Raw genomic sequence first — 17,489 nt, 5'->3', positions numbered from 1 at the left:
TATTAATCATGTTTTGTTTAAAATTTAACGATTGCAGCTTGCCAAATATAAGCTTGTTGGAGACACTGGAACTGAAATCCATCAGCTCAGTCTGATCTGTTTAACATGCCATGTCTGCTCTAATATATTTCCTGTTTAGGGTAAAATCAAGTTTTATAGTGCATGATTTGAGGATGTAAATTGTGTTTCAGCAGTTGTTTTCTTGTGGTTTCTAACAACATAGTATGAAGTACACTGTTGCAAACATATTTCAACAAATACAGTTACTATATAGGACTTCTTATAACCTCATCAAAGTTATATAGTGATCTCGCTTCAGGCCAGATTGGACCTGACAGCATTGAAAAGAGTGCTCTAACAATATCAAACTAATGATGGACAGCTGAAAAAAGAAATGCAGCACAATGACATTATAGGAGTCTGGAAAGTTCAGAGGGATAACTTTATTTGTATGTCAGCAAAAGATTGAGATAGGGCATTTGCATTTATGCCACCCAAAGTATGACATTATGTTTATATACACATATATTTCAGTAGCAATAAAGTATATTCACAATGTAGATAGACAGTGGCATGACTATGCAAGTCACTTTATTGAGGATACTGTGACTTTGAATAGCAAATGCACATTACCAAGCAACAAGCTGTACACGCATGCAAATATTCATATTGTGTTCTACTGTGTTGGCAGGTTGAATACATCTTTTCAGAGACAAATGAAAAGCACGAGTTACAATGTCACACACAAAAGTAAGACATATTGCATGGATTTAAACTAAGACAGCATTCCACTAAAATATCACAAGTTTGTAACAGTAAAGTTTTATGATAATACTGAAAAAAAGATTTAAATAGATATCCGCAGTCATGCACACATACAGGCACAGAACATCCCACCATTAAAATGTTGTGGTAAGAGTGTAATCTGTTGAACAGACACAAAGTCTGCCTCCATCTCTTTTGTACTTCCATTATCACATTATCATGTTTATGTCCATTACTTCTGCAAATGAAATAGGTGGTAATGCTGTTCAATAGTGCAGCAGTGTTATTACTGTGTTAAATCCAAAGCATTTCTAATGAAATAACTGATCAGATATCATGGCAAAATCAGGTAACACACCCACCAGTCTGCTAAAAGACACCATAATTTGGTTAGATCTATGCAACGAAGCTACTTGGTTAAGATTAGATATGTTTTTTTTTTTTCATATATATAATTTTATGTATACACTTTTTTCAATAACAAAACCCGCACCACAAAAAAAACTAAAAAAAAAACTAAAAGCAAAAGGTTAAATCATGGTTTAGATTGAAATACAACTATAAGTCATTTTTACATATGTCACATAACTTACTTAATATATGTTAATCAAGGCACATTTGCTGTGCCAGTCGTAAAGGTGAAAGTCCTGTGTTTGTTCCATCCAGCCATCCTCGACCTCCTTCCAAACTGGACTATAACACTCTGTTCTTTGTCATAATCTCATTCTTCGACCCTCGAAGAATCGTGTTTTATGGTTGGGTGAGGCAAAACCCGACACTGATACGTTATCTTTTAGTGGACTGACGAGTATATTACATCCTTCGGTGAGATACTGAGCTGAAATATCATGCTTCTAATCAAATAAACATGCCATTGTCTTGATGTCATCATTTTGACATAATGATATTTTAGCCCATTACATTATAGAAAGTCAAAACAATCCTGCAGACCAGCATAAGGTATGTTTAGTTTTGAGCCACTCTTGTCATGTTTGTTCTTGCGTAGGCTTGGCTTACAGTCGCTGTTCTCTTTTTGTTCTGCTGCTGGAAGAGTTCCTTAACTTTGTTCTGGAAGTTTTTCCCTACAATGACGTAGAGAAGGGGGTTGAGAACACTGTTGAAGAAGGCAAAGTAGGTGAAGATCATTTGGCTTTTGTACAGGGATGTCTTAAAGGGACACCCTGTCAAAATGTTATTATTTCTGAGGACATCCAGTATCTTCAACAGGTGGTATGGTATCCAGCAGATCAGGAATGCAATGAGGACCACCAGCACCAGAATGGTGGCCTTCTGCTCCTTTTTCCTTGTATTGAAGCCCTCTGTTAACCTGTTACCAAGAGCTCGAATAATTTTTTGTGTGCAGAAGGAAATAATGCAAATGGGGATAATGAAGCTGAACACAATGTTAATCCCCTCAACCGCATTATATTCAGTAATATTTGAATAATTGAGAATACATTTGGTACTATTGTACTTATATTTCAACGGTTCCCTGAAGATGAGTACGGGGATATTCATGAGCAAGCCAAAACCCCACACCAGGAAACATCCCACTTTGGCATAAGTTGTGCTACGCAGTCTTTCAAATCTCAGCGGGTACACCAGTGCCAAATAACGATCAATGCTAACCAGAACAAGGAAGTAGATACTGCAGTAGACATTCATGGCGATGCAAAGGTTGACCAGTTTGCACAGGCTCGTGCCAAAGGGCCAGTTGAATTGCTTTGCCACATTCTGAGCCCAGAAGGGTAAACAGGACACCAGAATGAGGTCAGCAGCAGCCAAGTTGCTCAAGTAGATCTCAGCCACGGACCAGGTATTCTTGTGGATGTAAAATACCATCAGCACGAACACGTTAAAGATAATTCCCAGCACACTGATGACCAGGATATACACTGGTACCACGGTAAAACTCCAAGAGTCAGAATAAATAAAACATGTACTATTACGTGTTGTGGTTTGGTTTCCGTACATATCCATTTGACTAAAGTTGGCGGGGATGCTGCAGAGAAATAGGAGAAAACAAAATATTCAAAACATTCATCTAAAACAGACTGAAGCAAACTGAAAAATGTATTTAACACGTCATCGAGAAAAAATGGAATCGTGAGAAATACTGAATTCAGAGTAACACTAAAAATTGTGAAATGCCAAGTAAGGCTGATACTGACTTCATACTGTTCATTGTGAAATATTTAATGCCAAGTAACGCTCAGTAACAAATTGCAAAATACTATAGCTGTTCTTTCAGTTGGTTCCCAGAGAGGTTGGTTGAGGACAAAAAGTTAGATCAAAATTTCGCCTCCACTTAATTCAGTTATTGTATCTATAATAACTATATTCCATTACATCTGTACACCAAAAAAGTATTCACATGCATTTTATTTCATTTGATTAATATGACCATATCATATATTACCAAAACACAAATACATTTTGATTTCGATTTGTATATGACCTGAAAGCTTTCTTACATTTAGTGCCAACATTGTAATGCAGGAAAGACTGGTCACTGTTAATCCATAATAACACAACAGCCTTTTTTCCCCACTTGTAAACATGTTACAGCTTAATTTGTTAAATGCAACTTTTAGTTGTGTATTACTAATTAGCACGTAAACAATCTCTGATTTGTAGTGCACTATAGTTGTAATAAATCCTAACCTTCATTGGCAGCCACTTTAGTATAAAAAAAACCACGTCAATTTTAAATGCATCAAGACATTTTTTTTTTTATCTCTTCATCTGTTTGTTTGTTTATCAGCAAGAGTTTGATCATAATGTTCATAAGTTTAAACTTTAGGGCTGAAGTTAAGCAACATATAGCAAAAAAACATGTTGAGACAGAAATTATCTTAAAAAAAATCTGCAGCCTCGATGCTGACATGCTGGAACATGGGCATCAAAACCTGATTATATGTTATGCCATCTGAAGACGCAGCCTTTTCTGTTTGGGATACTTTTTCCTCCTGTTCTTACTTTTTACATAAGACTTTTAAAATGCATACCTACATATTGTCATTTGCAGGCAATGATATAAAGCACAAAACATGAGTAAACTTGAGTAATGGTGAACACTGTTAAGTTGATTGCCCTGGCTAAAATTCTAAACGACAGAGTTTAAAGTTAAAACATAGAACTGCAAAAAACACAAATAAAACTCACGCATGTGCCGTGGTTGATTTTCTAAAATGCATGCTGGACTGCAAAGTTTTTTCGACTTTCTGAGAAAAATATAAAGCCTTTATACCCTTCCGTTACAAAGAAGTGGGGGTGGGTGTGCATGCACGTCTGCCAGCTACACATAGGTCCGAACATGGATGTTAGTTATATGTCCCTCCAGGAAGAAGTGCAGAGCACAGACATGCTGGAAATAAGTCCACATATGGAGATGGTCAGAGTATAGGTATACAGGACATAGATCCCTATCTGGATAAGAGCAGGCCACACTTTGTTCAAACAGAGTGTGGATGGTCACACAGAGTTCATCTGTGAATAACATTGTGTGTGTAGTCTCAACAACAAAGTGGAAACATATGCTAATAAGTTGTGTTGAGACTGCTCATAGGCTGCTGTAATATTACGTACAGTGTTATCATTCCTAACATGTATACACAGGAGATATGAAATACCTCCACACATACCTTGTAGGTAAGAGCTATTCCTCCTGATGAAAAAAGACAAAGTTCAAAGTCCCAGCTACACTCTCCTCCTGTATGTCCTTTCGTCTGTCTGACTTGCTTATAAGAAAGTAAACTGATACTTTAATGACTACTTTGAAAATATCACATGACTGGCACTAAGGCCCTCCCTCCATTTATTCTGTCCTTCCTTTATTTTCTTCCCTCTTCAAGTAGCGCTGTGTCTTTGTGTTCGCTCTGTTCAGAGCTTGTGTCTATAATTAATGTTTTGTTTTTTGATTTTGTAATGATTTTGAGACCCCTCAATGACAGAGCTTCTAAACAAAGTTGTCTATGAATAAACATCTTATCAAATTCACTTGATATCCAGGAATACTTAAAATGTATTGTGAACTTTCCTTTGTTGCGTTTCATGTCACTGTCATCAGCAGTCATTTCACCAACACTTTAAGTGAACAGATGCTAAAAATTTTGTTTTTTGAACCTGGGATATTGTAGTTGTTGTTGTTGTTTTTTTTTTGGCAAAAACGCTGACAGCAGCAGTAATACAAATTAACAGTCTACAGCCTTGGTCTCCAAATTCAAGACACATGGTCTGAATATGTAAATCTTTTGATGCATCATGTGTCCAAATTATTAAATCCAGTTTACTGAAGACTAATGTTAGGTAATAGGTTAATATTAGATGTGCCTAATGGTCATGCATGTTCAGAGTTTATGCAACAAGTGATGTAGTAGCCTACACCTGATTTGAAGTGCACAGTTGGATGGCATGGTTCACTGTAATATGATACAAAGCCTGCCCTCACCATGTCTCTCAGTCCTGTTAGCTCCCAACCATCAGACTCCCATCACTTAGTATGTTCAATCACGCTAATGTCTGTTTGGCAACCATGAGTCACTTTCTTTAATCGATTATAGGCTTTTGTGAATTCTGACTTGATGAATTTCTGTTATTGCCGGGTATTACCAGAACCAAATTCCCTGTCAAAATATGGGTCTGGCCACATTCCATTGGGAATTGTTTCCAGTTGTTGCATCCTAATGGGTGTAAACCTCGGGTTAATTTTGATGCTATACTGAAAAACAGCCATTGTTCAGTTTTACACTGTGATGGTTGTAATGTTAAGCATTTTTAATTTGGGAAAGTCTAATGTTAGGTGGAGGCAAGACAGCTGCAGCCACTTGCAACTCTGCCCACACTGTTTCCTCTCAGTCAGATGGTGTCACAAGGGGACAGCATTACAATCTGGGGAGCATCAGTGTCATGTAAAATAAGAATGGTCAGGTGGGCTATTGCGGCGTCTGACACAATTCAGTTGAAATTACTTTGTGCAAAAATTACTTTCAGAATTCATAGCAACATCTCTGCATACTCTTAAGTGAAAGATAACACAGATAAATCACTGGCTCTTTTCCAAGAATCTTACAGGGAGCCAAAGGCGTAGCAAGCTAGGGAAATGGGATCATCACAACAACGCTTTGGCATAAACAAGATTAAACCAGGTCAAAACAAAGCCTTGTTTTAATGAACTGAGACTGTACATCTTATTCGATTGAAATAATAGGCCCTGGAAATGACCAAATGGCTGACAGATAACAAGTTAGCCTACACATAGAAATATTAACCACTGCTAAACATCAAATGAATATATTTGAATATAAAAATCTAACCTCAGGTTTTAGCAGCTGCAGCTAATTAACATGCTAATTGCCTTAGTTGCATGAGTTGGTCAGAAATCCCAGGTTAAAACTTGGAGGTTGAAAGCTGACACTTGTCTTCATAAAATATTAGGCAGGTGCTATGAATGCTAGATTTTTGAATTTATAATGAGTTTATAACATATTATGCAGTATGTGTTTATATTCCAAATTGAAATCATGCCACAGCATGTAATACACCCATCATGTGGTTAGATTATGGTTTGATTTGAAACAACAAAATTTACTTAAGCGACATTATGTTACATTAGTTAAATACGTTATGTTAGGGACTTGCGTTTCTTTAAAAAAGAAACAAGTTGACTTTTGCTTTCTCATGGACTCAAACAGTGGTCATCCTGTATTCATTCCAACCACCTCCATCCTCCTTCCCACTTGGACTTTGTTCTTTGTCACATGACCTCTGTCACGTGATCTTCTTCAACCCTGGTCATACATGCATTTTATTTTAATGCCTCGGCAAAACGTGACACTTTCACTGTGTCCCTTCAGGTACTCGCACACTTTGAAGTGATGCTGAGCTGTTACATTGAGGATTTGTGGGTTTAATTGACATGACTGCGCAAACAGCTTAAATAATGAGTGTTGATACTGCCATAGAGACAATGCCACAACTACCGTACGTACAGTATGTCATTGTCGAATAAATATTTTGTTAACCCCCCCCAAAAAGGGGAGTTATGAATTTAAATGTGCGCAAAGTACATGGGTGGCCATTCTCTCACACCAACCTGTAAATGTGAGAAAGAACAAGTAAGAAAATACACAAAAGACCAACTCAGATGTGTTACGTTTTGTTTTGTGTGTTTAACATTAAAACATAACAAGTCAGTAACAATTTGGCCATATAACAGGTCAAAGGCGCAGATTTAGATACATGCTTTCTTTCAACAATGCAAGACACAAGTGCATTAGAGACTGTAAACATAGACATGCATCTATTTCTTCCGAAGCTTCGGTCCATTATCTCTATTGGAGTACATTATTTCCTCAAAGCACAATATTAAGCATCCTCTCGGTGCTGTGTAACTATATAGCAGCAATATTATTGTGTTAAGTCTCATGAAATAACAGTTTGAGAGTGGTATCCTGTGTATTGCATCACTTTATCCATAAGCAGAAAAGGAAGTGGAGGCCAGGATGTCATCAGCGAGAGTCACATTTGATCCTTTGCATTAAAAATGACCACATTCTTAATTAGCTCTGTTCTGTTGATGCAAGTGGAAACGAAAGAGCGTTGGCATGTGGTCATGTCTAATCCTCTGCGTTGTTGTCTGGCTCTTCTGTAGATGGCGGTAACTTTCCATCTGAAGTACTGGCCGGAGCAGACGTACAGCAGAGGGTTCAGGGCACTGTTGAGAAAGGCCAGATACGATGAAAGCTGTCCTCCTATAGCGAGAGTATCAGACCACAGAGTCTCATCCAACACTCGGACATCACAGAGCGTGTCGAGGAAGGTGAATACCTGGAAGGGACCCCAAAGCAGTAAAAATAGCAGTGTGACAGCCCTAACCCTAACCCTAACCCTAGCTTCATGAAAACCTACACTCTCCCTCCTCTGAGCTAAAGCCTTAATTATATTTACACTGCTATAAACAATGATCAGAACAGGAAGGATACAGCCCACCACGTTCAACAGAATCTGATGGGCCATCTTCCAAGAGCTCCCATGAACAATCCAGTACAGTATACACGACACTGTCTCAAAGTCCTCCATGAACTTCACCTTTCTGTGAACAATGGTTGGTATGCTCAACAGCAGCTCTAATATCCACAGGAGGAAGCACATCACCTTAGCATAAAGTGTCCGTCTCAGCCACCTGGCCTTCATGGGCTTCATAAGCACTAAGTAGCGGTCAATGCTAATCATGACTAAGGTGTAGACGCTGGTGTAGAAATTGATAATGAGGATGGAATTGACAATTTTGCATAAGGCATCTCCGTATGGCCAGTTAAAGTGGTTGAGGATGTACATTGCCCAGAAAGGGAGGCCACACAGAAGAAAAAAGTCAGCCAGTGCCAAGTTGCTCAGGTAGATCTCCGCTACAGTCAGTCGATCCTTGTGGGCTGCAAATACCCCCAGGACAAAGCTGTTAAAGAGAAGGCCTAGCAGGGACAAGGTGAAGATGTACAGGGGACTGATGATCTCCCATACTGTGGAGACAGGAGACTCTGATGGACCGAATGGCAAGGACCTGCTGCTGTTTTCAGACCACAATGTTGCCACAGTTACGAGCTTCATTTGATCCATGGGCTAGGAAACAAAACAACTCATCAGTGGGTATAAAAAAAACACGTCTTTGAATTTAGACATTTAAACTGATAGAAATGCATAGTCATAACTGAACATATATATTCAAATAAAACATGTTGCAAACAGACATTTAATGATACAAATGTTGTAAATATGATGAGACCTTTGGTAGCTTTAGTTCTGGAGATGCAGACAGCCAAACATAAGCAAGTTGACGAACTTACATTGTTAAACAAGAAAACTATTCCATGTGTAATGTTTTCATGTAGTACCTTTACATCCTTTTCTGCAATTGAATGGCTGAATGAGCTGAGTATTTTGTAAAGACTGTGTAAGATTTTTAACGTGAGAAGTTCTTACTGTTTGCTTCATTAAAAGGTTCCTTAAATTAAAAGTTTTGTATACAGAGTTCCATTCCTCCACACCCTCAGCCTCAACTTGTTTATGAAAGAATCAACATGTGTGAAACAAGATGAAAGTGCAGTGCACAAAATGGGTGGTGGAAACTCTTAGACTGTAGATGAGAAGTGTTGCATGACCACAGAAAGATAAGAAATGATTGATTTAACATTAATAATGACAGATTTTAAAGGAAGTATTATTTGCCTTAAGCTTTGCCTTTCTTTAGCAACAGAAGTGGAATAACTCTGGAAGAAAATTACAGGTCATAATAAATTATATAATCGGGTTCAAGATTGAAATCAAGAGTTGCTGTAATTTAGCCCAAACAAAACTGCAGAGTGCAGTGTGAGAAAACACGTCTGTCTGCTTTCTTGCAAAAGATGTCTTGAGAAGATTTGAACCGCTTGTATGTAAAGTGTTTATGAAACAAGTTAGACAGGAAATAGGAGGAAAGAGTCACCCCGCTTATGGCTAACAATAATACAAATATCTCTATTAAACCGTTCACACCTGGTTCATTTAGTACTGGAAGCAAAATGTGTAAAGAGGAGGAGATGCTGTGCCAGACCTGGTTTGGTTTTGATAGGAATGAAAACAAACAAGCCCCAACGTTATCCTTAAATGTTAAAAGGTTAATGAGTGAGACAATAAATAATTGTCTCCATACAATATACGCTAACATCATGTAAGGCAAAGACCATTAGTTTAGGAAATTCAAAACACTGCTCTGAGCAACTCAGTTTAAGAATTGACATAAGGACTTTCACTTGGCAACTAGGTGAAACTGAAGGGGACTCGATTGTTGAAGTTTTCCATAAGCCTCCAGTTCAAGAGCTGTGACTTGTTTGCTGACATTTACGGAAGGAAGTGCATTTTTTCTTTGGATGTTAGTTTATTGTCAGAGTTCAGAGCTCAGATAATAAATAGCCTATATGTGATGTTTATTCTTCTGAACATCGTCATCTTTTCCCTCTGTGCCTTTGAATTTTCTGGATTACATGATTCCCCTGGTTGTTTGCTCCGTCCGGAAGCCACTTGAGTGCCAAGCATATGTCGCAACCACAACGTCACAAGTTCAATTTGACCGCAGCAACTCGGGCTGATTAGAAAACTGGGAACAGCTGAAGTGGGAATGGCAGGCTGGTCAGTGCGCATGGCGAGAGAGCGAGAGGGAGATATTAAAAGACACTGGCGACCTCTGGTGGGTACAAAGAGTGACACGGTGACTGCATGGACAAGGAGAGAAACGGAGAAAGTGTGGGCTGAGGGGAGATACTGGTAAGAACATAAGGCAGAAACAGACACCGGGGGACTTCTGGTGTGTAGAGACTAGTGATGGTGAGATGAAGCCTCATGAGGCATTGAACCACTTCAGCCAATTGGTTCTAGAAAGGGTTCATTTCTCGAAGCTTCATGCGCACACGAAACCACCTACTGGCCAAGTGTATAATGACAGGCAGCTGTATCTGAACCACATCATGTGATGCATTGAATTTCTGTGTCTGTTATGGCTGTTGGGAATGACTATGAATTACAAAAATGTATGACCAAATAATTTCTGTACATACATTATCACATATGTGCATAATAAAATATTTTTTGAATGTATTCTGTGTGTGTAAATTTTCCCAAAATGGTTGTATCATATGATATGGCAGGTTGTGTAATCATGTTTTTCTGTCACTTTAGGAAAATGGCATGAGCTTAAGCAGGCAGAGGACAGTGGAAGTGTTTGTGGAACTAGGAAGAGGGGACTGAATATGCTTATGTAACTTGGACAATGATGTACAGGACAGGGGACATTTTATTCATTTTTATTCAGAAATAACAGTTTCTCAACAGTTTTTGGTTTTAAACGATTCCTTTTTTTTGACACAACCTCTCCGGCCTTTGAAAACACCCTTTCACAGGGTACAGAAGATGCTGGCGTGCACAAAAACGCAAGAGCAAGTCTATATAAATTTGGATACAGTAACTTTTGCCTCTCCCAGTACTCCAGAGGGTTTTCCAGCCTGCTTATATTTGGCTCTGAAAGGTAGCGCTGGACCTCCACAGGGCATCTGCTGTCACATTTTGAGTCTTCCGTGCCTCCATGACGCTGGTGTCTAAACGATGCCACAGTTTGCTACCTAAGAGAAAACCACAGATCATGTTACTAAGTGTTCTCATAGGAATAATTGATCTCAAAATGTAAAATAATAGATTACCTCCTGTGACATCATGAGAGGTGGAAGCCTGGGGGATTTCCTCTCTGCTTTGTTTTGACCGTATAATGGTGGCACACTCGGAGGTCAGTCGTTTGATTGCTTCGGTGGCTTTTGTTTAGCTGAAAAATCCTATTACTTTAAATCGGGGGTCCAGGAGTGTAGCAAGAGACACGATGCTCATCGACTGCAAAGTGTACAGCTTCTCCCGGAGTTGCCTGATGAGATGGTCTCCCATTTCCAATGCTGCTGCAGGTGCCGGCTTTGTTATTTCCTCCTGAAGGGTGTGATCCAGCATCTTCACGAGGGGGACAACTTTGGAGGCAGACACATTTTCCTCTGCCGACAGCTCTACAGTGGCATCATAGAAGGGAGACAGCAAAGAAAGGCACCCTCCAACAATGTTGAACTCTTCTGATGTTAGGAAGGGGATGTCATGTTGTAACCCAGCTAACGCTGCTCCTACTGGCTCCCTTTGCTCCACCAAACGTTGCAGCATGAAATATGTGCTGCTCCATCTGGTCTCCACTTCTTGCATGAGCTTCATGTTTGCCATCCCCAGATGAAGTTGCTTGTGTAAGCTTCTCCTTTGAAGATACAGATGAGTAGGCCATTAAATCACTGCAGTAGGAACACAGACAAACTATTAGCGTTATTAGAAATTGGAATAAAGGGAAAGCGCATACCTTAGCAGTGGTGCTGCTTCTAAAGAAGCCAACCAGCTTCCGTGCTTTGGCCCGGATGCCAGAGAGCACAGGCTGCTGGTCAAGTGCCTTCTTCACTATCAGATTCAGTGTGTGTGCAATGCAAATATGGTGCCGAAGCTTCAGCTCTGTCACAGGCAACCATATTGGGAGCACCATCAGAGACCATACATGTCACCTTATTGGCGATTCCCCATTCCTCCATCAGGGAGGCTTTCACACGAGCTATATTTTCAGCAGTGTGTGATTGGGGGAATGCCTGCACTCCTAACAGCACTGAACTGAGTGTGGTTTTCTCACCCACAAAATGGCATGTTACAGCCAGGTAGGCATCCATATTGATGGATGTCCACATGTCAGAAGTAAGGCTAACAGCAGCCACCTTTTCCACTTTAGCCTTCTCCTTAGCTGACTCATACTTGGCCTCTACCATGGCCTTCAGAGCCTCAAGGAAAAAATATATAGTGCTGAACTGTGAGACACAATAAAGTACTCATTTGTTTCATGCATGCACCCATACATACCTGCCCTGTAGGGAGGACATAATTAGGATCCAGTTTGGACACAAATGCCCTGAATCCAACATCATCCACAATACTGAAGGGCTGTGTGTCCTTCACTATCATGGAGACGAGGGCTTCATCCAGCTCGTTTTCTGGTGGCTGGTTAAAAGAGAATAAATACAGTGTCTGTTACCTGTCTTTATTTGCACAATAAACAAAAGTGAACAGGGAAAAATTGTGATGGTGCATTTGTAATATTGTAATGACTTACCTTGGCTGGGTGAAGCTCCAGTTTCCTCCTTATTCTCATGCAAGGCATGGTAACGCCTCAGCATGGATGAGGTGTTGTTATTGTACCCCAACTCCTTGGAGCACAATAAACACCTCACCTTTGAATTAAATAAGAAACTGTGAAAAATACGGTTCTTGATAAGCAAACCTAATGTGTCTGAAATAGAGTTAGATTTAGCTTACCTTATTAGGAGTTATTAAATCAAAGTGTTCCCACAGGGGAAATCCTCCTCTTCCCAGCTGGCTCCATCTTATCACCTCCTTCTCTCCTCACTCTCCTAAATCTCCAAACTATCTCTCTCTCTCCTAAATCTCCAAACTATCTCTCTCTCTAAACTCTCCAAACTATCTCTCTCTCTAACTTCTCCAAACTATCTAAACTCTCAACTGACCTCAACTCTCCACATTTTGAATGGAGCCTGAGGGGTTTATATTGCTGTCAAACCTCCCGGCAACACCTGAACCACTTCCCAAAGCAGTCACGTGGTACAGCCGGCAGCGAGGCTTCGGACGTCATCATTTTTGGCTCCTCCCCTAAATGAAACAAGCCTCGACACACGCTTCGAGGACACGCCCCCTCCATTACTCGACACACGCTTCGAAGCGTCGGCACATCTCGTAACATCACTAGTAGAGACAGAGTTAATCGAGGGTAAACAGGAAAGCAAAACACCAAACCCACACGTCATTTGCTATTTTAAGCTGTTTGTTTCTTGAGAGCTTTCAACATTTCGTTTTTATAGGGTTATTTCTTTAATTCAGTTTGGTCGATCTTGCTAATGTCAGCGCACATTCCCAGAGACGTTTCTTGTAACTTGCGCACAGCCGGGGACGCTGTCAGAAATATAAAAACTTTTTTGTAAGTACTGTTTGGACCAAAAAGGTAAACAAGGTCCAATTCATGACCTCCGAGCACAAACACGAGAAGAGTGTACTGTGTATTCCAGAATTGAAAGAAGAGAATAACAACCATTTGTTGCATAATTCTGAAATGCTAGAAAAAAAAAAGAAAAAAAAATGCATGAAAGGAGGTCCGACTGCGTATTTTTTTTGGCAGACATTGTACTTTGTGTTTGAGGTAACTTTGTCTGCCTGCATGTTTTTGCTCCACAACAATTTTCAGCCTTGGCAGTTGTTGTAGAGCCCCATTTCCTGTTTGGCAAGACATACCCTCATTCCACAGCCCGCACTGAAGTCAACATGTGGGCTGTTAAATGGTGGTGTGGGGAGAAATTTACAATGACACAACTGATGTCTATACGGCCAACAAAAAAGGAGCATGCTTGTGTGTCACCACTGGAAACTCTTTGACAGAATCCTTTTTTAACCCCGCAGACAGTGACTCAAAAACACCAGAAAACACTGAGCAAGCAGATGTTGGGACGTTCCAGTTTTTGAGCTCAACTTAACATTTAAATACATCGTAAAGATTCAAACACTCATGAAATCACACATATATATTTTTATTTGTATTTTTATTTGATGGTTATGTTCTAAGCAAAACAAATATTGGTACTATTTACACCTTAAGAGTTATCAGCAATATAAGACAGGATAGGAATATTGTATTTACATTATTTTACAGCAACTAGGCAGATTTACATTTCACTACCTGTACATTCAACATGTTTGCCATTGTTTGTAACAGTTTTTCCAGTTTATGCTAAATAGAAGAAATAATTGTTTTACGGGCCTGAGACAAAACATTTTCATACACTTGCAGCCATACCACCCTGAACTGATCTCATCTGACCTTGGAAGCTGAGCAGGATCAGGTCCCGTGAATACTTAAGACGTGTGATGGCCTGGGCATACCAGGTGATGTAAAGAGTAACACTGCAACTTTTCCAGGAGGTAACATTCAAGCCTTGTGTATCCCTACACATATAATTAGATTTATAGTATAAGAAGTATAATTAAAGCTAGAGTTTGTGAAACAAAGTCTAGAGGAAGGTTGATTTGGTCCCATTTTTTACAAAACTACTTCTACTTTAGTTGTCATTCTGAACTTAGCATATCATTTAAATCATTTACGACCAGTAAAGATTATTTAATGACTGTCCACCACAGTATCCTTTCTGTTGGTCTACTTTTGAGGGCGACAGAGGTGTTTCATACCAAAGTCTTCAGTGTGGAGGACAGGTTTGAACGTGTGGACTCCGAGGCCGCTCTTGTCCGAATGCTCCACTGCTTGAAGATTTCCTGAGCTTTTTTCCGGAAGTTCTTTCCTACGATGACGTACAGGATGGGGTTGAGAACGCTGTTGAAGAAAGCCAAGTAGGTGAAGATCTGGTTGCAGATATCTAAGACGGTCGTGAGGTGACACCCTCCCAGGATGTTGGCTCGTAGGAGCACATCCAGTGTGGTGACCATGTGGAACGGCACCCAGCAGATGAGGAAGGCCAGGAGGACCGCCAGCACCAGAGTGGTGGCCTTCCGCTCCGTTTTCTCAGCGTTGAACCTCTCTATTGCCTGGATTCTCAAAGCCTGAATAATCTTGAGAGTGCAGAATGAGATGATTGAAATGGGAAAGATGAAGCTGAAAATGATCAACATCCCATCACAGAACAGCTCTACTGCGTGGCTGGGGTAGTTCAGAAAGCATGCATTAATACCATACTCAGGGAAATGTTTCACTTCCCTGAAAATGAGCGCAGGGGCACTCAGGAGCAAACCGACTCCCCATGTCAGCAGACAGCCTAGTTTGGCATACTTCGGCCTGCGCATTCTTCCATGTGACATCGTATACACCAGCGCTACATAGCGGTCTATGCTAACCAGAACAAGGCAGTAGATGCTGCAGTAGACGTTCATCTTAATGCCCACATTGACGACTTTGCACAAGAACTGACCAAAAGGCCAATTGAAATCGTTGAAAACGTTGACAGCCCAGAAGGGCAAACAGGACACCAGGAGAAGGTCGGCAGCGGCCAGGTTGCTCAAATAGATCTCAGCCACGGTGCAGGCCTTCTTGTGGAGGCAGAAGACCATCAGAACGAACACGTTAAACACGATTCCCAGCACAGTGATGATCAGGATATACACTGGCTGGCTGGTGTTGAGCCACTCCCAGGCGTCTGTGTCCGGACAATCAGTGCCATTGGTGTTGTTTTGGTCTCCATATAATTTTGTGGTGCTGAAGTCTGGGAGGCTGGGAAGAGATGTGGAACAAATAAAAGCCTGTCAAATGTCAACGGTAAAACATAATAGTTTAACATTATGTAAAATATACTTATTTGCTTTTTTTCTTCAGAGTTAAAATCAATACATGCATGTGGTTAATGTGGCTGTAGCAGGCAGGCCTTCAGCTAACTGTTTCTACTTTTTTGAAGACCTTATGCTAAAATGATCCAAAGACTGGTTGCCTTATTTACATATTTACTTTACAGAAAATGATATTAATTTTATCATCTGGCTCTCAGCTAAAACACAAATAAGCGCCTTTCCCAAAATGTCAGACTATTCCTTTAAACAAGCAACTTTTCAACAAGGGGAAAGTACAGTATAACAAGTTTAATTAAAACCTTCATCATTTGGCACTGAGGAAATTTAGCTGCCTCATGATGCCAGCAGATTTTTAGCTGTACACACAATGTCAACTAGCTGATGTGCTGAAGACTTTTCTGCCTGAGGAGACAATTAGAAGCAGAGACCTTTGTTGTGAACTAAAATTGCATAAGCTACCATAAAAATATGACTAAACAGTTAGGACAGTAACTATGCCTCCACAAACCGCTGATGTTTTCAAGGTGCAAACCACAACCTCAATCAAAAAACAAAGTGGTGCATTTAAAAGGCCATCACCTAACTGATTGGAGTTATTAACCACTTCACCCGTAAATCCTACACCTGTGTCTGAGTCATCCAGTACAGCAGAAATGCCCACAGGCTCAGCTCCCTTCTGTAGAATTCCCTCTGGGAATCTTATCTTTCTCATCTGGCAATCTGTACCAATAAAGGCAACTCTATTTTACAATGACACACAACATTTATAGCAACACGTTTGGATGGGTTAAGAGTCAACTGAGCAGCAGTTTAAGAGCAGACTTTAAATCTTAAAAAGAGTTTGTTTCTGAGGCTGTACAGCAGAGAGTACTGGCAATGTGGCAGGAAGCAAATTAAAAACAGATACTCCTGTTGCAACACGTTTCAGAACAACCAAATGTTTGACTTTTATGAAAATGTTCTTATACCTCTGTCAGAACTGAACTCTGATATGAAACCCTGCAATTGATTTAAATTGTATTTGTTTAATCACATTTTTATATTGGAAAATAAAAAATAAATTAACGAATGAAGATCAAGAGGGAGAAAAATAAGGTGCTACTTCCCACTGATGCGTAAAAGTCATGTCTCTACTTGTGGGGACAATTTCTGTTTTCCATCTCAATTTAATTTGGCAGTACAGTATCTCATAACATATCATTCAATTTAACCACAGCTTTCCTCACACATGTTGAGGCATGTTTAACAAGTTTCTTTGAACGACCACTGACAAAGTTATTATAATGCACAGCATTACTGTAAATTCTTAAGTCTTAAAAAAAGAACTGATATATCACATATTACCTGAAATAATTTACAATAAATAAATAAAGAATATGATGTTAACACATACCTTGTAGGTTGAAGAGCCATGTGTCCAGATGTTGAAATCTCCAGATGCTACACTGACACACTGTTACCAGTAAACTCCCCTACTTTGCCCTGCCTGTGCCTGAACTCCCTCTCCTAAAGGAAACTGTAATTAAAGTGATGTCAGCCAAAAAGGCAAGGCAAGTTTATTTGTACGGCACAAAAAGTCATCTCAGGCACTCCAGTCCGAATGCTCACTATGTATCACTCATGTTTGTCATACAGAGCATGTCTCTGTGTCTGTAATCTGACATAGTTAATGTTGTGTTGAATGTTTTATGACTGGATAAAGATTTTAGGGGTTGTAAATGTGCTCAGTTCCTCATATTCATTCCAGCTTATGTTAAAGGTGTTCAAGATTTTGCTCC

The 17,489-nt window shown here is 39.9% G+C and overlaps 3 protein-coding genes across 3 annotated transcripts; all 3 read right to left on the bottom strand.

Annotated features, from left to right (window-relative positions):
* Positions 1-416: 416 nt before the first annotated feature.
* On the bottom strand, positions 417-4,472 carry LOC138625884 (B2 bradykinin receptor-like). The gene is made up of 2 exons (XM_069707135.1): positions 4,410-4,472; positions 417-2,767 (listed from the first exon to the last, which is right to left on the bottom strand). The coding sequence occupies exon 2, from the start codon at positions 2,743-2,745 to the stop codon at positions 1,732-1,734; it is 1,014 nt and encodes a 337-aa protein (XP_069563236.1). The 5' UTR covers positions 2,746-2,767; positions 4,410-4,472; the 3' UTR covers positions 417-1,731.
* Positions 4,473-7,284: 2,812 nt separating this feature from the next.
* bdkrb1 (bradykinin receptor B1) lies at positions 7,285-8,379 on the bottom strand. The gene has a single exon (XM_069707134.1). It carries the CDS (start codon positions 8,377-8,379, stop codon positions 7,285-7,287), a length of 1,095 nt encoding a protein of 364 aa, XP_069563235.1.
* A 5,577-nt stretch (positions 8,380-13,956) lies between these two features.
* On the bottom strand, positions 13,957-17,130 carry bdkrb2 (bradykinin receptor B2). Its single transcript, XM_069707272.1, has 2 exons — positions 17,105-17,130; positions 13,957-15,637 (listed from the first exon to the last, which is right to left on the bottom strand). The coding sequence occupies exons 1-2, from the start codon at positions 17,122-17,124 to the stop codon at positions 14,599-14,601; spliced, it is 1,059 nt and encodes a 352-aa protein (XP_069563373.1). The 5' UTR covers positions 17,125-17,130; the 3' UTR covers positions 13,957-14,598.
* Positions 17,131-17,489: the final 359 nt, after the last annotated feature.

This window comes from Brachyistius frenatus, unplaced genomic scaffold (genome assembly GCF_029030835.1).
Source record: "Brachyistius frenatus isolate BFR_SWC_R1_liver_20210118 unplaced genomic scaffold, ASM2903083v1 Contig_67, whole genome shotgun sequence".
Classification (NCBI taxonomy): Eukaryota; Metazoa; Chordata; class Actinopteri; family Embiotocidae; genus Brachyistius; species Brachyistius frenatus.
The sequence above is the reverse complement of the archived record's forward strand: the minus strand, read 5'-3'. Positions and strand labels throughout refer to the sequence as shown.

Coding starts and splice junctions, on each gene's coding strand:
- bdkrb2 (XM_069707272.1), bottom strand. CDS start 17,124: ATGGCTCTTCAACCTACAAG. Junction 15,638..17,104: donor ATGGCTCTTCAACCTACAAG/GTATGTGTTAAC, acceptor ATCTCTTCCCAG/CCTCCCAGACTTCAGCACCA.
- LOC138625884 (XM_069707135.1), bottom strand. CDS start 2,745: ATGGATATGTACGGAAACCAAACCACAACACGTAATAGTACATGTTTT.
- bdkrb1 (XM_069707134.1), bottom strand. CDS start 8,379: ATGGATCAAATGAAGCTCGTAACTGTGGCAACATTGTGGTCTGAAAAC.